This window comes from Cnephaeus nilssonii (genome assembly GCF_951640355.1).
Source record: "Cnephaeus nilssonii genome assembly, chromosome: 20".
NCBI lineage: Eukaryota > Metazoa > Chordata > Mammalia > Chiroptera > Vespertilionidae > Cnephaeus > Cnephaeus nilssonii.
Window position 1 is genome coordinate 2,532,724 of NC_137091.1, and position 23,705 is coordinate 2,556,428.

The 23,705-nt window shown below is 50.6% G+C and overlaps 2 protein-coding genes across 2 annotated transcripts; both read left to right on the top strand.

Annotated features, from left to right (window-relative positions):
- Positions 1-1,377: 1,377 nt before the first annotated feature.
- Positions 1,378-23,157, top strand: CES5A (carboxylesterase 5A; the record flags this gene model as incomplete). The annotated part of the gene is made up of 13 exons (XM_079799537.1): positions 1,378-1,516; positions 2,797-3,001; positions 4,900-5,038; positions 7,751-7,884; positions 9,351-9,504; positions 11,700-11,804; positions 13,541-13,645; positions 14,353-14,493; positions 15,546-15,614; positions 17,167-17,314; positions 19,975-20,124; positions 22,628-22,700; positions 22,796-23,157. 13 exons carry the CDS (start codon positions 1,378-1,380, stop codon positions 23,046-23,048), a joined length of 1,815 nt encoding a protein of 604 aa, XP_079655663.1. The 3' UTR covers positions 23,049-23,157.
- LOC307116359 (small nuclear ribonucleoprotein E-like) lies at positions 9,596-9,877 on the top strand (the record flags this gene model as incomplete). The annotated part of the gene is made up of 1 exon (XM_079800232.1): positions 9,596-9,877. A coding segment is annotated over one exon (282 nt), but the record flags the coding sequence as incomplete, so codon positions are not given.
- Positions 23,158-23,705: the final 548 nt, after the last annotated feature.

Here is a 23,705-nt window from a genome sequence, read left to right on the forward strand (position 1 = left end):
GAAGCATTTTCATGTGACACGCATGTCACAGATCGAGTCTGCTCTCCACCCTGAGGTCATTGCCCTGCTACCTTCAGGTTTCCTCTAGCTTCTCCCGTGAGGATCGGAAAGTGGGCTTTGAACCGCACTGCCTACCACCTGGCACAGATGAAGGTGTTTTAAAGCCAAGCCTTGGACGGAGGTCCTCTCGTTGTGGTTTCCCCCTCAGGGTATCAGGAGCGTGATCTGGGAGAACAGAGAGAACCCATCAAAGGTCTGCGCCTCTCAGGGGCCATCCAGGCCACTGGTTTGTCTACTGATGAGGACATCAGGGTCTTGGAGGTGAGGTCAAAACACGATCCTCAGGGCATGAGATATGTAACAATTGCTTTGGGAATCTCAAGTACATTGCTGGTCCAGTTAGTAGTGGGAATGGGACAAATTGTGGAGCTGAAGGTCTGTATCCAGCAGGCACTTCATACCTGCTTGTGCCTACCCCACCTCTCTCAGGAAGTGACTACCCTGGGAAACCTCCCATGTGTTAGATTGATGCTTCCCAAAGCCTCTATTGATATTGTTAAATTCCTGCCCCAACATCTCTGAGGGTGGGGCAGAAGGATGCATTTTCAGCAAGTGCGCCAGATAATTCTGATTCCACCAGCCCCGTCCCAAACATTTGGGAAGCCCCATTCTGGGCCCTCTGCCGTGACCCACCTGCTGTGTCTCAGAGCATGGCCTTGTGACGAAAAGAGTACAGCAGAGAGAACCCAGAATGCTGAGGGCAGGTCCCAGCAGAGCCTCCTCAGATTTACACTGGAGGCCCTGGGTCTAGATCAGAATTGCTATGACACAACTCAAGCCAGTAGAAGTGGTGCATTGGGCTCACATTGTGGGTGTGTTGTTGTTGTTTTTTAAAACAACTGAGGCCACATTTAATATTGTATACTTCTGGTGTGGCCTACCAACATTGTCACAAAACAAATGTTTCCTGAGGTTGAGAAGTCACTGCCCCTTTAGACAGAGCATGGGTGGTCCAGTTTTCCACAGTCCCCACCACTCCCTATTGCTCTCCTGACCAGCTACATTCACTGCTTGTTTGCTACCTTCCCAGTCTCTGAAGTTGAGGTCTCTGGCTTACCTGATCCCAAATCTACTTCTACTCCTCTGTGAGCCCAAAGCCTAACAAATTATTTTTCCCCAGATCAAGGCCCAGTCTTCAGCTGTTTATGCAAATCAGAACAGGAAAGTCTTGCTTGGCCAAGTCCTTCCTTGAATCTTGGCCTGATGCTATGCTTCACCAATCCTGTGACCTGTGTCTGCCGGCTCAACATTTGTCTGCTAACAGGAGGCTCTTTCTTGTCTCCGACGGAAGCTCTCTGAGGCCAGCAGCAGCCGTGGATGTCCAGAGAGTGCAGGCGGGCCAGCCAGATGAGTGGAGAGTGGGTGCACCCAGGCCAGACCCTGATCTGGGCTGTTTGGGTCCTTGCAGTTGCCGCCGAGGGTGAGACACCCAGTGGGAGAGAAGGGCTCTCAGAGGATGAGGTAGGAGGGGGATTTCCCTATCTTGGAGGATTGTCCACTGGTGGAAATGAAATTATTGCTCAGGGGTCTCTGAGGGCCCACGGCGGGCTGTGTAGTCACCTCAGGGCACTGACCAATGTCCTGGTGTTGTTGAAAGCCCCAGGGCCAGGGTCTCTTCCTGGGGCACATGGTAGAGCACAGAAGACCTCCGGTCCTGCCCTTGAATTTCTCACACCCTGTGGGGGGCTTAGAGAGCCCTCTGTCCTGGGACAGAGCCTGTGCTTTTGTGGTGCTGGCTGCCCAGGCAGGAGCTTCACTATTTTAAAAAATATATATATGTTTTATTGATTTTTTACAGAGAGGAAGGGAGAGGGATAGAGAGTTAGAAACATCGATGAGAGAGAAACATGCCTCCTGCACACCTCCTACTGGAGATATGCCCACAACCAAGGTACATGCCCTTGACCGGAATCGAACCTGGGACCTCTCAGTCCACAGGCCGATGCTCTATCCACTGAGCCACACCGGTCAGGGCAGGAGCTTCACTATTGAAATGACCTTAGCTGAGGTAGCACCAGCACACCTGGGTCCCACTAACTCAATAGCCGGGCTGCTAACCTCCGAAGGCTCCACATTCTATGTGGCAACCGGGAAGCCCACGCTCTCAGTCTCAGAAGTCTCACCCTCAGACCCCTGGAGGCAGACGGGCTGATTGCAGGTGTCATCTGCGTGAGAATTTTTTATTTTCATTGCTGAATATTTACTTTATTCAAAAGCATACACCTAACTCAGCAAAACCACCACTCCATAGATGTGCTTGCTTAAGATTCCTCTGGGTAAATGTGAAAAGTTAATTGAGATTTAATTTTATGAAAAACAAAAAGTCGTCCTATAGGTAGGTGATGCACAGACAGTTGTGGGTTATGAAAATGATGGAAACCCTGGGCCCAGTGATTCTGTGCAGGCCCAGGCTCTACAGGGCCTGGTGTGTATCGTCAGTTCCATAGGAGGAGGCTTCTGGGCACAGAAGGGAGAAGGGTTTCCACGGTAACCAGGGGACATATGGCTTGGTGCTGTGTTCCCAGAAGAGACTAAGCTTGTGCTCTGATACAGGTGACTTCGAAGGCAAATTTGAAGGAAGCAATGGACATGGGTTCCTGAGAAGGAATCCAGATACTTCCTGTTGCACCACTTCTGGGCCCAGAAAGAGCGCCCCCACCTGGGGAGCTCTGAGTTGGGCTTATTCCTGGCCTCTTCCCAGCCAGCTCCTGATTCCTCCCATGTGTGTTCCCTTAGGGACAGCTGGAGATGCACCCGCCCGGAACACCAGGCTGGGCTGGGTCCGGGGCAAGCAAGCCACTGTGCTGGGAAGCACCATGCCTGTGAATGTGTTCCTCGGGGTACCCTATGCTGCACCCCCACTAGGACCCCTGCGATTTACAAACCCAAAGCCTGCATCTCCCTGGAATGGCATCCGAAACGCCACATCCTACCCTAATTTGTAAGACTGGGCTTGGTCCCATGGGTGGCCTGTGTCCTGGAAGTGGGGGCAGGGCATTGAGGGGGAATAAAGGTCATGCAGCCCAATGGGCAGGGGGGGCATCGGGGAGGAGGAGGAGAGGACTACAGACGTGGCTTCCGTGATCACATGGCACTGTTCAGAACATGCAGATCCCCTGAGCTCCCGTCCAAACTTCCTGAATTGGAATCTTCAGACCTAGAAAACTGGATTGTCTGAAAGCTCTCTGAGTTCCATCAGGTTTGGGAGCCACTGTGATGGGCTTACTGATTGGAAGGGATGGTCCGCCAGGCCTGGTCTCCTTGGTCAGACTGGATAAGGGCTGTAGAGTGAAGAATCACACTAAAGGGATGTTAGTTCTAGCTATCAGCCCTGTGCCCAATACAGAGCCTAGCCCCCCAGGGAAAATCCATAACAACCTGTGGAATGATGGCACGGGTGTGTCTCTGTGACACGGAGGGACTGGGCGGTAAGGAGCTCCCAGTCACTGCAAGGTTTCAAGCTTAGGTAGGCAACCAGTTTCCTGGGGAACTGTGGAGGGGCCTCATGCATGAGGTGGGAGCTGAGACTTGGAACTCCCCAAGAATTTTCTGACTGTCCAATCTTGTCAAGTCCTCAGGTTGGTCACATTCCTGGCATTGCTTTCACAGGCCAAAGGTGTACCCTGGTGTCAGGAAGCCCCCTAAGCCACAGAAGACCCCATGTGGCCCAGGGACTGAGGACACTAAGCGGACACTCATCTGTTTGTTTGTTCATTTGTTCATTCATTCATTCATTCATTCATTCATTCAGCTCATATCAATAGCTAGATTCCATTAGGCCCTGGATGACACCACTGTGGGTTAGACATAGCTGCCCTCCGGAACCTGCAGACTGGTAGTGGTGGTGGGGACATAAACAGTAATGACAATTAAAATATAGAGTGACAAGGGCCACCACAGGGGATCGGAGAAGGTGCTGAGGAGGCACAGAGAACCACTTAGCCTAGCTCTGAGGGGAGGTCGGGGATGGCTTTTCTGGGATCCTGAAGCCTCGATTTCTGATAAACAACTTACAAAGGGGCAAAAGGGCATACAAACTGGTCAGGGGGTAGATTTGCAGCAAATCTGTATGCTATTCTACCAAGAAATTAAAGTGATTGAGCACTTTGTAGAAATATTCATATGCACAATCTCATTCGATCTTACTGTGTGTCAGGCTTGGGGATAGGGGCTCTGAGGTACTTAGGTGACTAATACAGAGCCCTAGGCTTCTAGCTGCTCAGTTGAGCTGGGGCTATAATTACACTCATATACAATTCTAGGAGAAGTTCTAGGGAAAATGTGTGGGTGTTTCCGAAGATACCTATGGTCTATATGGAGAAATCTCAGGAGGCTTCTTGGAGGAGGTAGCATTTAGACGGAATCTGAAAGAAAGGGAAGAACATGAGCAAACAGAGGAAGACAGCAGTCTAGCCAGAGGGACCAGCTTGAGCAAAGGCCTGGGTGCAGGAGTCTCTCTGCCAACCTGCCTCAGTTGGTTCCTGGAAACTTCCTTTTGTTCCTCTGGGGTCAGAAGAGGGGGCTGCCAGAGCCACGCTCTTCATTAGCAACCCAGTGTCCTGACCTCTACAGTTTGGGGAAGTGCTGAGCCAGCCGGGGTCTTTGTGCGTGTGTCTGGATCGTGGTGGTGGGCGCTGGGGGTTAATGGTACAATTAGTATACACCATGTGCGTTCCCTCCTGAGAACCAGATCTCAGAGAATCATGATTTGTTCACTTGTGTCCCTGGGTGGAGGGGGCATGATTAACTGTGTACCGAAAGCCCTCATAGGCATCTTCTGCTCAGGCCCAGGCGACAAGTTTGCTGACAGCAACTCCAGGGGTTTCTCCTCTTTCCAAGGTGCTTCCAGAACTCAGAGTGGCTGCTCTCAGATCAACACATCCTCCGGGTGCATTACCCCAAATTCAGAGTGTCAGAAGACTGCCTGTACCTTAACATCTATGCGCCAGCCCGTGCAGACACTGGCTCCAAGTTCCCGGTAAGGCTGTCTGCCGTGCTGGGGGCAGGTCCTGGTGCTGGGTCCCTGGCAGAGTGGCTGGGGGTCTGGAATCAGCCCCAGCCTCCTATTGGGTAAAATGGAATCATTGACATGTCAATAACTTCCTTAAAAAGTCATTTGAATGACGTATTCACTTTACCTTCTTTTTGCTTCTTTATTGGCAGTGACTTGACCTTTGATTTTTATGTTGTTTTGTGTTTCCCCCTCTGTTGAATATTTAACGGTCTGTAAACATTTAGAGAAGGCACTGCTTAAAAGGACTCTGATTATTTTTGTGTTTGTTTGTTTGCTTGAAAAATCCTTCTTTTAAAGAAAATAATTGCCTTCTCCAATTTTTCTGTTTGCAAGGAAGTCAATCAGGTAATAATGCGAAGCATCTCATTTAAGATTGTGAAAGGTCCCTGTATAAGTGAGTAAAAAAGGTGCAGTATAATTTGTAACCACACCCTCCCATCATCTTTTCTCCCCCATGCCAGTACAATGGGAGACTCGCTCTGTTGCATTACAACAGCAACATCTATTGATTGCTGACGTGTGCTAGGCACAGTACATTATCTTATCGAACCCCCCATAGTAACCCAAAGGGTCAGGATTATTGAACCCATTCTCTAGATGACGAAGATGAGGCACAGGGAGAGAGAGTGTAAGCGCCTTGCTCCTTGCTCTACCCCAATAAGTGGCAGATTCTTGTGTCAAAGCTAATGCTTTGTCCAGTTCTCCTTTTTCCTCAGTGGCTTCCTTCTCTCTTCCTGCCCCAAGAATGGCAGTCCCTAATACAACCTTTAAAATGGAGAATGGAAGGCATTTATTTTCCTATCTAATAAAAGAGTAATATGCAAATTGACTGTACCTCCACTATACCCACCAGCCAATCAGGAGCGAATATGCAAATAAACCCAACCAAGATGGCTGCAGCCATGGAGAGCAGGAGGGAGGCTTGGGTTTCCCCAGCAATGGAGGAAGCCAAGCTTCCCACCTGCACTTGCTGGTCCAGGTCTCCACTCCATGCTACACAGTTTCAATGATAGAAGATAAATAAATTCCAACAAAAATGACGGCAGCCACAGAATTGGAGAGAGCAGGAGGCTTGAGTTGCTCCAGAGATGGAGGAAGCCAAGCTTTACGCACACCCTGGTCAGCCCAGGCCTCTGCTTAAGGCTACAAAGTTTTAATTATAGAAGATAAATAAATCCCAACAGAAATGGCTGCCACCACAGAGGGAGCAGAAGGCTTGGCTCCGCTCCAGGCTACAAAGTTCCAATTGTAGAAGATAAATAAATCCCAGATACCAGGGCCTCTGCTTGGGTCGACGGGGGACATGGCCAGCCTGCAAACCACCACAGGTCCCTCACCCAGGCTGCCCCACGCCCCAAGGGAACCCCCACCCTGATCCGGGACACTCCTCAGGGCAAACCAACCGGCCCCACCCATGCACCAGGCCTCTATCCTATATAATAAAAGAGTAATATGCAGATTGACCATCACTCCAACACACAAGATGGCTGCCCCCATGTGGTCAAAGATCCTGCCCCCATGTGGACAAAAGATGGCCACCACAAGATAGCCAGCAGGGGAGGGCAGTTTGGAGGGACCAGGCCTGCAAGGCAGGGCAGTTGTGGGTGATCAGGCCAGCAGGGGAGGGCAGTTGGGAGGGACCAGGCCTGCAAAGGAGGGCAGTTGGGGGCGATCAAGCCTGCAGGGGAGGGCAGTTAGGGGTGACCAGGCAGGCAGAGGAGGGAAGTTGGGGGCAACCAGGCCTTCAGGGGAGGGCAGTTAGGGGCAAACAGGCTGGCAGGGGAGCAGTTAGGTGCCAATCAGGCTGGCAGGGGAATGGTTAGGGGGTGATCAGGCTGGCAGGCAGAAGCAGTTAGGGGCAATCAGGAAGGCAGGCAGGTGAGCAGTTGGGAGCCAGCAGTCCTGGATTGTGAGAGGGATGTCTGACTGCCTGTTTAGGCCCGATCCTACCAGGCAGTCGGACATCCCTCAAGGGGTCCCAGATTGGAGAGGGTGCAGGCTGGGCTGAGGGACACTCCCCCCCACCCCTGTGCACGAATTTCGTGCACCGGGCCTCTAGTTAAGTATAAATAGTGATAATAGCATTTGAATAATTATTTATGTTCCTCAGTCCCAGTTTTTGTAATCAATATAGTAAAGTTTCTACACTTCTCTTCCCTTTTTTTCTCTCTTCTCTTCTCTTTGTAGGTAGACAAAAGCCTTAGATTAAAAAGCTTAAGCTGCTTTTGCTTTCATACATGGCTTACAATGATCTCCATCTTCCTGTGGGTCACAAATTCAATATTTAGTTAATACTTTCTGAGCACTTGAAATGTGCCAACATTGTTCTAGGAACCTCAGATGGAGACTCTTGTTTAAACCTCATAATAGCCTCATAAATGAAATACTTGGATTCTTCACATCTTACAGATGAGAAAAATGAGGTTCAGAGAGGCTAAGTAATCTGTCCAAGGTCACACAGCTAGTCAGTGGCAGAGCTCAGACTTAAACTCAGGCACTCAGATGCTGGAGCCCACATGCTTACCCCTGAGCCTTCTTCCAAATACAAAACCTCTGATGCTCTTAAGAAAGGAAAATGAGACATTTGCCTTCATAAAGAAAGAAGGACCCAGAATTCACAGGGAGGGGATGGGGATGCTCCACAGGCTGACCGGAAAGTTCCTCTCTCCTCCTTAGGTCATGGTGTGGCTTCCGGGGGGTGCCTTCCAGACTGGCTCAGCCTCCATCTTCGATGGGTCGGCCCTCGCTGCCTATGAGGATATGCTGGTTGTGACTACCCAGTACCGGCTAGGAATGTTTGGCTTCTTCAAGTGAGTGCCCCCAAATGATTGACACCCCTCATCCCCAAGGGGCAGCTGTGTGCAGCCATAGGAGATTCAGTGCCCAGCATCCTAAGGAGGAGCCTTCAAGGACATTGAACAAATTTGGCCCAAATTATTAGGTAATTTTAGCAACTCTAACAGATAACCCCCCCCACACACACACGTATTAGTGGCTTAGAGCAATAAACATATTTTCCTGACTTCAGTAAAATCTAATTGAGGGTTCCTGACTGACAGACATCCTTCCAAATGGTCAATCAGGGACCCAGGCTCCTTCCACCTGTGGCTCTGCATTTGGCCAGCAGGTGGAGAAAGAGGTTGGAGGATCATGTGAGGGCCGGCTTTCTGGGGCAGCCTGGAGGTGGCGATCATCTCTTCTGTTTCCACAGCATGGGCAGAACTCAATCACATGGCCATGCCCAAGGCAGACGGGGCAGCGTAGCCCTGGAAGTCAAGGACACAGAGTGTGTGAGCCATTAGTCGTCTCTGCCATAGGGCCCCATCTCAAGGCTCCTCAAATGCTCACCTGAGAATAGTCACTGCATTGCATTGTCTTCCCATCCCATTAATTGTCCACCCATCCTGGGAAGCATGCTCTCTGCATGGTTGCAGCATGAGGCCATGGCCAGACCATGACCCTGAGGTCAGACTCATTGGGTTTGGATCCCAAATCTGCAGCATTTTAGGTCCTGGGCAAGGGATTTGCTCTCTCTGTGTCCCGATTCCCTGTCTGTGAGGGGCCGAGGTATCCAGCAGTATCCTTAGGGCTTGATTGCAGATTTCATTGAAGGGAATTCGTGTGAGCTAGGCCTCAGAAAATGCAGCCACTGCCAAACCGCCTCCCAGCAGAGGGGCCTCGAGTGGTGTATTAAACATAAACATACTGGTCTCTTGATATCCCACCCTCAGCCCCTGCTCCTTGCCTCCCCTGATCGCACACATAGAGGTCAGCCTTTTAGCGGGAAGGTGGAAAAGGTGGGGATAAAGCCCAGAGGGGCAGACGGAGAAAGACCAGCACCACCTACCTCACAGGTGTGGAGGATTACGGGAGCATCAGCCAGAAAGCCTTTAGGACAGTGCTGCCGCTACTGTTATTGTTGTCATTATTTACTTAGGCATTCATTGGACCCTCTGTGCCCAGGGACGTCTTGCTCCTGGTGCAGACCAGCTCTCAGGAGCAGGACTCTTCTGGAACCCCTGGATTCAGGGGAGCCCATGAATACCCTGAAATTGCACTTACGACACTGTGCATTTTTCTGGGGTGCATAACTTTCCTCAGATTCTCAAACCAAAATCCCAGCAGAGGGAGAGAGCCAAGCCTGGTGTTCCCACTGCCCAGGTCTGATTCTCAGCCCTTCCCTGGAGGGCGTGGTGCTGCCCTGACGCCTGCCCACAGCCTCGGCCGCCAGCTCCCAGTGGCCACTAAGGGTTCTCATTCCGCCTCTTGCCCCTAGCACAGGGGACAAGCACGCGCTGGGGAACTGGGCCTTCATGGACCAGCTGGCTGCCCTGACCTGGGTGCAGGAGAACATCGAGTTCTTTGGTGGGGACCCACGCTCTGTGACCATCTTCGGCGAGTCGGCGGGAGCCATAAGTGTGTCCAGCCTTGTGAGTTCTCTTCGGTGGGGGAGGTTGCAGAAATGAGGGTGATGAGAGTGGCTCTGAGAGGGCGTGCGGCTTAGTGTGGTCTTCGTGAGCGTCCACCACGTACCGCGGCCAGGGCCGGAAGGTGCAGGAGGCGAGGGTGCCGCCCACCCACCTCATCTTCAGATACTTGCAAAATAGGTCTCGGATTCAGGAGTGGCTGTATGAGCACGTGAGTATGTGGACAGAAGGCTGTAACATCGGTTTTGATGAGTATGTGAACCTCGTATTAGATGGTGCAGAGGAGAGTCATTCTAAAACAAAGTCAAGAAAACAACTAGGTCGGATCATGCTAAAAGGAGGTGATGTCACTCTGCTCCAACGTGTCTCCACCTAGAAATGACTTAATGAGACATTATTGAGAGGCAACACGGTTTGTGTTTTGTAGGTGTCCTTTGTTGGGAGAATATTCTTACCCATTTATTCATATTGGCTTACAATCCCCTTATGTGACTACCAGATGACATTAAAGGATGTTGAATCATTTTTGTTAAAAAAAAAAAAAAGAGGATGATGAAACCCGTACATCTGATTGGTGCTTCATGTTGAACAAACACTTCCATACACATGGTCTCCCTGGAGCCTCACACCATCAGTCAGGGGCTCCGTCTCGTTTTAAGGACGAGAGCTGTTGTCGGAGAGTTTCCATAAATCATCCAAGATCACCTAGTGAGAGGTAATTCGAGGAAAACTCACTTATGTGCGTACAGCTGAAGGCCTGGCATCCAGTCATCAGGACTGGTCATCGTTGAATAGAGGAGCTCAGCTAAAAGGATGCATGTAAACATTTTCACTTAAAACGTAAAAGGTACCTTCCTTCGCCAGTAGTTTGATGCAGGGTCTTACTTTCCAGAGTCAGTCTGCGGACTGGAGGCCCAGCAAGGCTCTCCTGCATAACCCCCCACAGGATCCGTTGCCCTTAAATTGGGGGTTCGGTGTCCTTACGGTGAGCACCCACTTACAGATGCTGCAAAGAAATATGTGGATGCAGCCCACGTAGGGAGCTTTCTTTCCCCTCATGTGATTTACTCTTATCTTGTTCTCCCTTAATTTGGTAGCCATATTAGTTAGCTACCTACCTCTATCAAGTTACCCCCCCCCAAAAAAAAAAAATAAACCCCACATCATTTTGTTTTCTTTTTACACACACACATCCATTGGTTCCCATGATAGTTCACTGGTTAAGTACTGACAACGGCAAGTGTAACTGACAAAGCAGATCTGGAAGCAGACACACCTGGCTCTTGGCAAGAAATGGATGGGAAGAGAGATGTGCAGAGGGGCCGGAATACGCTCCGGGCTCTGCGTTCGGAATGGTCAGTACTTCCCGGGCATCCGGTAACATGCTAACCACAGAAGTCAGTCACATGGAGGTGGGTTAAGCTCCTACTGTATAACATTTGACAACATACAAGGTATTCTTTACCTTCCATATAAACTTATAAGGTGGATTATACCAACTTTACATAAGTGATAGCAGCCACTATACATGTGTGCTTATTACTTAACCGAGCGCTGTACGAAGCCTTCTGTATTCACACTTCTCCTGCTCCTCAGGACAAGTTTGTGACGTGGGCTCAGTTTTTTGTTTTTGCTTTTTAATATGTTTTGTGTTGATTTTAGAGAGGAAGGGAGAGGGAGAGAGAGATAGGAACATCAATGATGAGAGAGAATCGATTGGCTGCCTCCTGCACGCCCCCTACTGGGGATCAAGCCCGCAACCCCGGCATGTGCCCTTGACTGGAATCGAACCCAGGACCCTTCAGTCCGCAGGCCGATGTTCTATCCACTGAGCCAAACCAGTTAGGGCAAGTGGGCTCAGTTTTTACTGCAGTTTCATAGTAGAGTAAATAGATGCTTAGAAATATCCAGCAACTTGCCTGAGGTTGCCCCATCGGGAAGTAAAGGGGCTAGCACCCAGACACCAGAATGCTTACCCTCAAAGTTCATGAGGAACATGGGGCTCAGAGATGTTATTTAACTTGCCCAAACCTTCCCAACTAGTCCTCGAACCCCCCAACCAGGACTGTTCCTTCTCTGAGGTTAGCTCTCTAAAGCAGGCTTCCTGGGAAGTTTTCCTTACGGAAGGGGTGGGTGGTGTGTGAAGGGCGGGACGCCCCTGGATAACTTTTGCGGGATCTCCTGTGCTCTCTCTCCAGATTCTGTCCCCGCTGGCCCATGACTTATTCCACAAAGCCATCATGGAGAGCGGGGTGGCCATCCTCCCCTACCTGAAGGCCCCGGAGGAAAAGAGGAATGAGGATGTAGGTATATGTGAACACCTCTCCGGCTTCCTCCCCTGGGTCAGGTGTTAGCGGACCATGTGCTTGGCCTTACTGACCTGACGGAGAATCTGACGTTGACTTGAGGCGAAACATGTTGCTCCATGGAAGGCCTGCTTCAGTAGGAAATGGGTCCAGGTGCACAGTGCAATGCTGCTGGTGTGCCTGTGTGTGCGTGTGCATGTGTGTGCATGTGTGTGTTCATGTGTGTGTGCATGTGTGTGTGTATGTGACAGTTCTCACATTGTATCCATCAATCTTTGTTTGTGATATATATCTTAGTCCCCTGTACCTACTCTATTCCATCTAGAGTACTCTGATAAGATCCTGATGCTCTTGCCAGCTCAGTAGGAAATAACACTGTGACTTATTAATATTGTCTGGCAGGAGATTGGGAGGGGGAGAGGAGGCGTATGTCCCAGATGTTCGTCATCTGTCATCTCGTCTTTGCACTCTGCCAGATAGTAAGGTCCTGGAGACCAAGGCCCCTGTCTCTTCCATGTCCCAGCATAACGTCTGGTGTACGTTAGGCGACTCGAAACGTTTGCTCGAGGAATGAGTTCACGAATGAGCTGATTCATTGAATGAATATTAATTAAACAATGGGCTATGGAGTCATCTCCTGGGTATTATTCATGTTAGTGGTGCATTTTCTTAAACACCTTGTAGAAGATAACAACACACACCAAGAGCAAAAACAGAATCATAATATTGCAAAGATACAGTCACTGCAGACGGAAAATTGATTTTGGTAACGTGATATACCAGGCTAGTTTCAGTGTGTGTGGTGTGTGCGTATTCATCCACCACACACATAGGGAATGCCCATTGCTTCCCCGCTCTGTGTTGGGACCTGTGGGTTTATAAGTAGAGAAGGCACATACTATAATCATTTTGTGATAAGGGTTTCAAGCCCGCAATCCATGGGGATGTTTGGAGGTGGTCCTCAGACTCTTACGAGGGCTTTCATTGGGTTCTCAGAGCATCTGTGATCCCAGAAGACTAAGGACCACTTCTTTCAAGGGACGCCTTCTACGCATGTGGAAAGTTCAGTGACAGAGCAAGAAGGTGTTTAGCAAAGGGCTGGGTTGAGAAGGTGGGGACCCTTGGGGTGATGGGAGATCAGAGGAGGAGGGGATTCGTAGGGACTGCAGTGTCTGAAAGGACATCCGAGAGAAGGTGGGACTTGGGTCTTAAAGAGTGAGACAGAAAAAAAGGACATCAGGGCATTCCAGGCTGGGGGTGAGGGTGAGGCTGGAGCAGAGCTGACCAACAGAGACTCTGAGCTGGACTCAGGCCTCAACAGACCTTGCAAAGCTGCTCCTCTCCCTTGGGGGCTCCTGACTCCATGTGGCACCCCAGAGTGGGGCTTCTGGGCTCTGTGGGGCCCACTGCCAATGGAGCCAACGTCACAGGTCTGTGACATCACAGGTCCAGCCATGACCAGGAATCCTGACTCTGTTCCATGGCCACAGACTGACAGATCCTCACTCCCAGCTCCTGCACTTGCTAAACATGACAAGGAGGGTCAAGCGAGAGCATAAGGATGACCCGGGCCCGCCTGCCCTCACTGTGTCCATTCTATGACAGGGACACGGGAATGGGGAGGGCCAGCAGGCTGGGCGTCGTACAGGAAGGACCGGCCTGGGACTGGACAGAGGATGTCGCCACGCTTCATTTCCCTACGGTGCTCTAACCTGGTCCTTCTCTGCCGACAGTTGCAGATGATTGCGAATATCTGCGGCTGCAGAGCGGACGACTCGGAGGCCCTGCTGCGGTGCCTGAGGGCAAAGTCCTCCCAGGAGCTGCTGAGCATCGGCCAGGTGAAGGGTCTGGGCGGGGCTGCCCTTTGAGTGGAATGGTGGACAAACCTGACCGCTCTTATTTACTTTGACTTGGGACTTGGAAAGGTATGGGGGCTGGGGATTCATGGTAATGGCTGTAAAAATGTGGACTGTAGGTCACTTAAAAATATATATACTTTTATTGAGTTTAGAGAGGAAGAGAGAGAGAGAGAAATAGCAATGATGAGAGAGAATCATGGACCAGCTGCCTCCTGCACGCCATCTAGTGGGGGATCAAGCCCGAAACCTGGGCATGTGCCCTGCCTGGGAATCGAACCGTGACCTCCTGGTTCCTAGGTTGTTGCTCAACTACTGAGCCACGCCAGCTGAGCTGCAGGGTAACAGTTGGCTGCAGGTACTCCCAGAGCTTCAGTCGGTGGGAATTTGGATTTCTAACGAGTTCGCAGGTAACACAGATGCTGCTAGGAGCCAGGCTTGGAGAACCACTGGCTAGGCCACTGTTCCTCGTAGGTGGATGCTATGATTACCCCTTATTTGCAGATGAGGAAACTAAGGCACAGAGACGCTGACCCCCTTGCCCAGGCAGCCGGATGTATGGGGATGGACCAAGACTGGCTTAATTTCCCTTTCCTGTCACATTTGCTAGAGTGGGTTGGCTCGGAGGCTGGGGTTCGGGGCCGGCAGAATTTGCAAACAGAGACAGCTTCCGCCCTTTCTCATTTCAGGTAGCCAAGTCTTTCACGCGAATGGTGGATGGTTTTTTCTTTCCTGACGAGCCTCTGGAACTGCTGATTAAAAAAACATTCCGTTCAGTTCCTTCTATCATCGGGGTCAATAACCACGAGTGTGGCTTCCTGCTGCCCATGGTAAGAAGTCTCACTCTGCCTCCTGTCGCCCCCTCCACAGAGGGGCAGGGGTTTGCTCCCACAGCCGGCCACTCCCCGGATGACGCATGTGTTTTGAGGGATGGAACCCATCCGCCGAGCACAGAGCGGTCGTCCTTCCTCTCTCTGAAGGAAGGTGACTAGGGATTGGGGTCAGCCAGGGCAGGTGTCCGTCCTGCTCCTCATTAGGTTTATGGCAAAAGAAACAACTCTGTTTAAAACACTAAGAGACAATGGGATCCATTTGAGCTCTGCTCAAAACACCACAAATGCTCGTTTCAAATACTGGTAAGCACAGTTCCTACTTCGAAGCTATTAAAATCCATGCAGGTTTGGAAAACTTCAGGCCTTTACACCTTCACGTTCTGGCATTTGGATGTCCAAGAATGCTCTCTAACCTGGTGCACTGGTGCAAGCTGCAAAAGCATCAACTCCTTTCGTTCATCCCACAGGAATGAGCTGAGCACGTACTGCATGCTCTGAGCTCTTACAAAACCCAAGCAGGCAACAGTGAGCAAGTCATACGGATTCAGGTTTCCGCATGCCTCCGTGACCCCCTGGTTCATAGGTCAATGCTCAACCACTGAGCCACACCGGCCGGGCACAAATGCCCTCTTCTGATGAGGACATCAGTCAAATTGGATTAGGGCCCAGCTAGCATCCTCATTTTAACTTCATCACCTCTTTTTAAAACCCTGTCTTCACACATAGACACATTATGGGGTCCTGGGGTTAGGGCTTCACCATAGGAATGTGTGGGAGACACACACACACAGCCCATAATGTGGCCTTTCCACAGGGCAGCTACGGGGTCCCACAAGCTACAGATATAACAGATGGCTGTCTTTTATCAAATGAGAGGAGAAACTTGCTTAACCGATGCACGGAAGCTATTTCTACCCATGGCCCCGGGGGCTGGCAGGGTCACTGCTTTTCCCAGCCTCCCCTCTGGAAGGGGGCGCCTGCACCCTCACAGAGACCAGCTTCCCTTCCGATGCCTGAGGTGCTCACAGGTGCCCCGCTTCTCTCCACAGAAGGAGTTCCCTGAGATCCTCGAGGGCTCCAACATGTCCCTCGCCCTGCAGCTGCTGCACACAATCCTGGTAAGAAAGTTCTGGATTCTGAAACCCACCTGGGACCGGGGACTCATATTCGCTGCATGCCCGCCAGGCTGTGGCCTGGGTTCTAGCAATACTGAGGGCCATTCTTCAACCATTTGTTCATTCCCTCCCTGCACACAGGCATCCCGAGCAGGAGGATGGAGAGCCGGACCCCTTTCCTTCCTCCCTTTCGTCTTTCCATAAGCATTTATTCAGTGTGTGCTCTGCGCCAGGTCCATTTCACCCACTTATTCATTGACCAAGTGTTAAGTGAGCGTCCACGTGCCCCGCGCTTCCCTAACACTGGGGTGCAATGATACGCAGGCACGTCTCTGCCCTTGAGGAACCTGTAGGCTGTTGGGATGGACAGACCCCACGAGACACTTCCGTGCGTCGCTGCACCAATCAGGGCAGAGGGATGCCCAGGGCTCCGTGGTATCTGTGTTGTCCGCGGTGTCCGTAGGAGGGAGCAGTTGGCTCGCTCAGGGGAGGGATTTGGAGTTGGAGTTAGGTTTGTCTGGCGAATGGAGGATCAGGGCTGAGAGGAGCGGGCGGAACCGAGAGAACCAGGGGGGGCAGAACAGTGTGAAGAGGTCAGGGAAGGGGTCGGCTGCCGCGTATGGAAGGCATATAAGGTTCCATCCCAGGGGCTGGGACAGAAGAGCGACATGATTCGATGTCCATTTGAGAAAGGGTCCTGTGTCCGCAGCGTGGTCCAGGCTGGAGGCAGGGGAGCCTCAGGTCCTAAGGCTTAGACAGGGTGTTGGATGAGTCGTGGCTGCCTGGTGATGACAGCTGGGACTAAAGTGTGAGTGCCGGCCCGGAGGCAGCGCTGGTACCAGGGGCAGGGCTGGCTTCACGGGCATGGGATCTGTGTAGTGCCAAGGGCCTTTTGCTCAGAAGGGTCCTACACGTGGTTGGATGTCCTGTTGTCACCATCTTGAAATTCCTGTAATTTTGGAACCATTTTTCACTTGGCACTGGGTCCCGCAAGTGGCATAGCCAGTTCTGCCCAGGGGTGGCTGTTTCTGAAACACTTCAGAGAGGTGTGTATACTGTGATTAAGAGCATGGGATTTTTAAAAATATATTTTATTGATTTTTTACAGAGAAGAAGGGAGAGGGATTGAGAGTTAGAAACATCGATGAGAGAGAAACATTGATCAACTGCCTCCTGCACACCTCCTCCTGGGGATGTGCCCACAACCAAGGTACATGCCCTTGACCGGAATCGAACCTGGGACCCTTGAGTCCGTAGGCTGACGCTCTATCCACTGAGCCAAACTGGTTAGGGCAAGAGCATGGGATTTAGATGCAAATAGTCTTGTGAAAGAATCATGGTTCCACCAGTGTGGGGCCAACCACTTTAGCTCTCTAAGCCTTAGTTCCCTCATCTGTGAAGTGGGGCTGATTCTGATCATTTGCACCACAGGCTCGCAGTGTGGATTCCATGGGCCAGTGCGTGTGGAGCGCTCAGCATCACGCCTGCACAGGCAGATGGCCCACGTGGGGGCTGCTGTCGCTGACCTGGATCTCCTGTGACTGATCTCTTGCAGCACATCCCCAGCCAGCATTTACACTTCGTGGCGGATGAGTATTTCCACGAAGAGCAATCCGTTTTTGAAATACGAAATCGTTTTCTGGACTTGCTTGGAGATGTGTTCTTTGTGGTCCCGGGGCTGATCACGGCTCGATGTCACAGAGGTGAGTCCCCGAGCCACCCCCCTGCAGGACCACAGCACAGCAAGGCTGGGCCTGCGGACCGGCCCCCGGCTCAGCCCTCTGTCCCCTCACTGAGGGGGACCTCTCAGGGGTGTCTGGGGTATAACCGTGAAGGCCAACTTGTGTAGTTGCCCTGCCTTTCAGAGTTCAGGAATGGTGATCCTTTGTTATTGTTTGTGTTCCTTCTGCTTCTTCAGGGCCGTGGAGAAAACTCCCACCTCCCCATAATTTTCTGGGGCCAAACTTCCAGGTTACTTTCTGTTTGTAAATGTCTTAGCTATAAGGAGGGCTGGAGCATTCAGAAAGAGAAGATTATTTGTGTGGACACAGACCCACTCTTCCTCCCTCTTTCCTTCCTTCCCTCCTTCCCTCTTTCCTTCCTTCCCTCCTTCCCCTCCTCCTTCCTGCCCTCCCTCCCTCCTTCCCTCCTTCCTTCTTCTCTTCCTTCCATTCTCCTTTCCTTTCCTATAAGAGACTCACTTTAAAACTAAAGATGCAAATAGGTTGCAAGTGAAAGGATGGAAAAAGATATTCTATGCAAGCAGTACCCAAAGGAGAGTGGGCATGCCATCTTCATGCCAGACAAGAGGCATCAGGATGGAATTGTCACAGAATTGTCACAGACTAAAAGAGACAGAGAAGCACATCATATAAAGATAGAAGAGGGAATTCATCCAGAAGATAGAACAATTATCAATCCATATGCACCTTACCACAGAGCCCCAAAATGTGTAAAGCAATAGCTGACAGAATTGAAGGGAGAAATAGTTTTGCATCAATAGTTGGAGACTTCAGCCCCACTTTTAATAATATCTGGATCAACTCTGCAAAAAATAGGCAACGAAATAGAAGATTTGGACAACAACAGGTCGGGGCACGTTCTTCTCAAGTACGCATGGAGCATCCTCTGGAAGAAAGCGTATATTGGACCACAGAACAAGTCTCAATAAGTTTAAAAAGATGTAAATCATCCCTAGTATCTTTTCCAAACACAATGAACGGAAATTAGAAATCAATATAACAAAAGGAAATTTGGAAAATTAACAAATACTTGGAAAGTAAACAGCACACTCTTTTTTTAACATTTAAAAATTATGGCAAAATATGTATCACCAAAAAAATTTAGCATTTCAGCTATTTTTAAACATATGGCTCAGTGAAATGGAAGTTTATTCCCATTGCTGTGCAGCCGTCACCACCATCCATCTCCAGGACTTTTCATTATCCTAAACTGGAACTCTGTCCCCATGACACAGGGACTCCTCACTCCTTCTGTCTCTATCAATTTTGACTATTCTAGCTACCTCATATAAGTGAAATCAGACAATATTTTTTATTTTGTATCTGGCTTAATTCACAGCATAATGCCTTTGATATTTACCCAGGTTGTCCCATGTATAAGAATGTCATTCCTTTTTTAAAAAATATTTTTTTATTGATTTGAGAGAGGGAGAGGGAGAGGGAGAGGGAGAGGGAGGGAGGGAGGGAGGGGGGAGAGAGAGAGAGAGAGAGAGAGAGAGAGAGAGAGAGAGAGAGAAATATCAATGATGATAGAGAATCATTGATTGGCTGCCTCCTGCATGCCCCCTACTGGGGATGAGCCCACAACCCAGGCATATGCCCTTGTGCCTTCAGTCCACAGGCCGATGCTCTATCCACTGAGCCAAACCGACTAAGGCCGAATTTCATTCCTTTTTAAGGCTGAACAGTATTCCACGGTACCACATTTTGTTGACCCCTTCAGCATCCACGGACATTTGGGTTTTTTCTACCTTTTGGTTATTGTGAATAATGCTTCCATGAACATTGATATACAAATATCTGTTCAAGTTCCTACTCCCAATTAGTTCGGGGGCATGTCCAGAGGTGGGATTGCTGGATCCGAAGGTAATGCTATGCTGCACATTTTTGAGAAACCACCATATTGTTGTCCACAGTGGCTGCAGCATTTTAGGTTCCCAGCAATACATAAGGATTTCAGTTTCTCCACATCCTCCCCAGCACTTGTTATTCACCGTGTGTGTGTGTGTGTGTGTGTGTGTGTGTGTGTGTGTGTGTTAAACAATAGTCATCCTATCCATGGCTGTGAAGTAGTATCATTCTCGTTATGATTTGCATTTCCCTAATGATTAGTGATGTTGGTGTTTTAATGGGAGACTTCGTAAGCATGATCGCCCTTATCCAGTAGAGGAAAATAAAAAGAAGATTCAGAGAAAGAGGGGGAAGCTAGAGCACAAAGGCCTTTCGTAGAAGAGAGGTGGAGGAATGTGGGGTGCGCATGGGGCATCTTGGAAGCAGGGAATAGCTTTGTTCTGTTTGTCAAAGGCCGTTGAACCGGGTCAATGAGAGGAAGTCACGGAGGTAGACCTTGGGTCCATGTGAAGGGCTTTTTTTGAAAACTAGAACCCTTGCCCTTGCAGCCTGCCCTGGACGGGCATCGAGCCCTTTGCCACCAGGGCTGCGAGGGCCTCTGGAGCAGGAAACGCTGGTCTCCAGGAAGGAAGAGGGAAGGCAGCGTTGTCCAGGTCGCCTCTTGTATGGGGGCTGCCCCACCATAGGTTTGGGAATCGGGCCGAGCCGGCGGGGATGAGCCCCAGCCCGCTCCCCCGCAGGGCGCTGACCGGCTCTCTCCCCCGCTGCAGACGCGGGCGCACCTGTGTTCTTCTATGAGTTCCAGCACCGGCCCCACTGCTTCAGGGACAGCAAGCCGGCTTTCGTCAGAGCCGACCACACGGATGAAATCCGCTTTGTTTTCGGAGGCGCCTTCCTGAAGGGGGATGTCGTCATGTTCGGTAAGGAACCCGCCTGGTTTGGGGCGGGGGCGGCAGGACCACGGGGGAGGTGGGAGAAGACAGGCCTCCCCACCGTTTGCCAAAGCCCCTCACCCGCCCCAACACTACGGGGCGCTGGGGGACTGGTTTTCATTTATTTGTTTACTCTGTGGCTTACAAACGTGACCTTCCCCCAACGTGCCCTCCCTGGTGCCTTTAGAAACCGCGATGCGAACCCCGGCTGCTGGATGCGTGTTCCTCGTGTACTAACGCCTGAAGGGTGGGGCGCGGGGGGCAGTCACACAGTCTAATTAAAAAGATCAGAACCGCCTTTCCCATCTCCCTGGCTGCTGGTCCACCGCCCAGCCCTTTTCAGAACCCCCGCGGGGCTACCACCCAGGGCTTTAAAGGCAAGAACCTCCTTTTCCGTCCTCGCAGCCCAAAGTGGCCCGGATGCCAGCGACCTCGTGTAAATGCTGTGGACGGTTACTGCTGAGGGTCACTCGTGTGTCCCTGAATTGATGGCCCGTTTGGTGCCAATCAGATGAGGTTATCAACAGAAACAGTGACAGGAACTGCACACAGAAACTACCCTAAAATACTTCGCTTTAGACAGTGTGCCAGGCGGGCTCCTGGCCAGTTCCCGCCGGCCTCCGGCACTGAGGACAGAGCTGCTCCTGTAGAGCGTGTGCGTGTGCGTGTGCGTGTGCGTGTGCGTGTGCTGCGGCGCATTCACCCCTTCGTTTGTCCATTCTCGTCTTATCACACCGATCATAGCAACCCCCTCCGAGGTCGCCACGGGGTGAAATGAAATAATTCTCACAAGCACACTTATTGTTACTCAGCAGCCATCACAGAGCCTGAACTATTGATGGGTACACACTCTCCACGTGGGAAAAATAGAATGGCATATGTGTCAAAGCGTTAAATTCCGTGTTTTCTAAAGAGCTTCTAAAATCAATGAGCAAAGAAACTGGGCAACAGAAACAGACAGTCTGTGGAAAAGGAAATGTGTCTGGCTTTGAGATGTGAAAACCCACTCAGCCTCACTGTCAACAAGGGGACCGAGGACTTGTCTTGACTGAGGAACCGTTTTCCATTGGGAAGAACAAGACATTCCCATCGTTATTGGGGCAGGTGTGGGGAAACAGGCAACCTCATAGTTAACGGAAAAGCCGACGAAAATCTGAAATGCATATGGTCTTTAGCCTAGCAGTTCTACTTCTAGGGTGTTTGTGTGTGTGTGTGTGTGTGCAATTATACTTCCGCACGTGCAAAAATAAACCTGCTCACTAACACATTGGTTTTACTAGCAAAAGCCCAGAAATAATGTAAAGATACCTTAATAGAGTGTTGGATACAGGAATTATATATTTATACCAGTGGCCCGGTGCATGAAATTCGTGCATATTAAAAGGGAATTAACTAGAGGAAATATTTTAATATTACTATTTGCCCTTTCTCTATAATAGAAGTGTCAGAGATGAAAGAAAATTAGTAAAATGTATATGCAAATCTTCCTCCTTTCAGAGTCTGGGGCACACTGTGGGACCCAGAATCAAGTCCCCGCCCACCCGCGTGTGCCTTGAAATCGTGCGAGACCCAGACCCAGCCTGCCCCACCCCCGTCAAGCCCTGCAGAGCGGGGAGCGCAGCCTCAGGTCCCCCGGCCTGGCCTCAGGTCCCCCAGCCCCAGCGTGAGGGCGCGAGGGTGCAAGGGCACGAGGGTGTAAGGGCGTGAGAGCGTGACAACCATCTTTATTATATAGGATAACTGCATATAAACATATATGTAGGGTGTCCCAAAAATGTATACACACACTTTGAATATTTATAGAGGCAGTGTTTATTAAAATACATTTCATTTTCAAAATTGAGCTATCAGCTGTTAAGTATGTATACATTTTTGGGGGGACACACTGTTTTATAGAACAATAAATAATAAGTGGAAGTTTTATAGGCGACACTGTGGAACTATCTCCTAGATAGAATTTTAGTAAAAAAGAAGATGCAGAATCCGTGTCCATTTTGCTACTGGGAGTATAAAAACGTGTCCGCCTAACCCTTGTACATGCCTAGTCGGCCTTCAGAGGGCGCCCAAGAACCTGGTATCAGTCACTGCCTCAGGCTGGTAACAGTGGAGAGAAGAGATGGGAGGGAAACTCATTTTTATTAGATACTCTTTCTGCACTTTAGGTTTTGTGCTTTGAACATAATGCTTTGAGCATTACTCCTTCAAATAAAGAAATGCAATCATTAGAGAGAGGAGAGAGCGAGGGTCCCTGTCCCCAAGGCACTTGTAGCCTCAGGGGAGTGGCTGGAAGAGCATTGTGCACAGGGAAGATGTGTGTTCAGCCTCACTACTTGGAGGCCATGCTTTCTCGGGCAAGTCCCAGGTGCCCTGAGCCTCAGTATCTGCAAAAGCAAAATGAGAAAACCGGGAGGAGGGATGTGAAAGGCATTCATCAAATGCAAGGCACCTCGGCACCATCCTGGGAGCCGGATTTTGTGATTATCTCCCTCAGAAGGAGCCACCGAGGAGGAGAAGTTGCTGAGCAGGAAGATGATGAGATACTGGGCCAACTTTGCTCGTACGGGGTAAGTACGCCTCGGGGTCTCCCACAGCCGGCGCTTGAGGATGAAAAGCTCACTGCCCCCCCCCCCCCCCCCCCCCCCCGTTTCTGCTCTCCCAGGAATCCTAACGGAGCTGGCCTGCCTCTGTGGCCGGCTTACGATCAGAAGGAGCACTACCTGCAGCTGGATTTGAACCTGAGTGTGGGACGGGGATTGAGAGCCCAGAAGGTGGAGTTTTGGACGGAAACCCTCCCCTTGGTCATGGCCACTTCTGGAGGGGGCCGCCTGGGCCCTCTTTTCTCCGTAATCTTCCTTTCCCTGCTTCTGCCTTTCTTTGCCTCTTTTTCTCATGGAGGGGGTATCTCCGTGTGAACTGGATTTTCCTCCTCCTGCTGCAATTTCTCCCGCTATCGTTGGCTGCTTTCTGTTGTTCAGCTGCTTTACAGAATCAGCTGCTTTCGCTGATCCTTAGGGAATTCTCTGCAACATCAAAAAAGTGCAATTTGCCTTGAAGGCTACCAGATTTCTTCAATACATCTGCGGGGGGGGCGGGGGGGAGCTGGCCTCTTAGTTGGCATAATAATGATCGTGTTATGCATATGAAATAAAAGCAGAATGTAAAATACATGCAGGGAACAGAATTTAATTCTGGGCTAAAAACTACCCCCCCCCCCCACACACACACACCACACCCAAGAGGAAGCAGATGTCTATCAGAAAAGGTGTCTGCTTGTGTTACCTGAAACGTGAGTCTTCCGACCCCATCCAGGCAGGCTGCAGCCACAGCCAAGCGTGGATGGCCTGACCATCACTGGCTTGAACAGGGCTCTTCTGTGGCTCAGAGAGAGGTGGGGAGGGAGGCATGCCAGCCAGCCTCCTTCTCAGCAATGGAAACCAGACACCTTCTAAGGTCAGGAACCCAGAAGTCGCACTCCAGGCAGCAAGGTCAGGCCAAGGACACCAAGGAGAAGAGATGTTTCCCTGATGGGGTGGAGGCGAATCGATCGTTCAGGAAATCGACACTGGGTG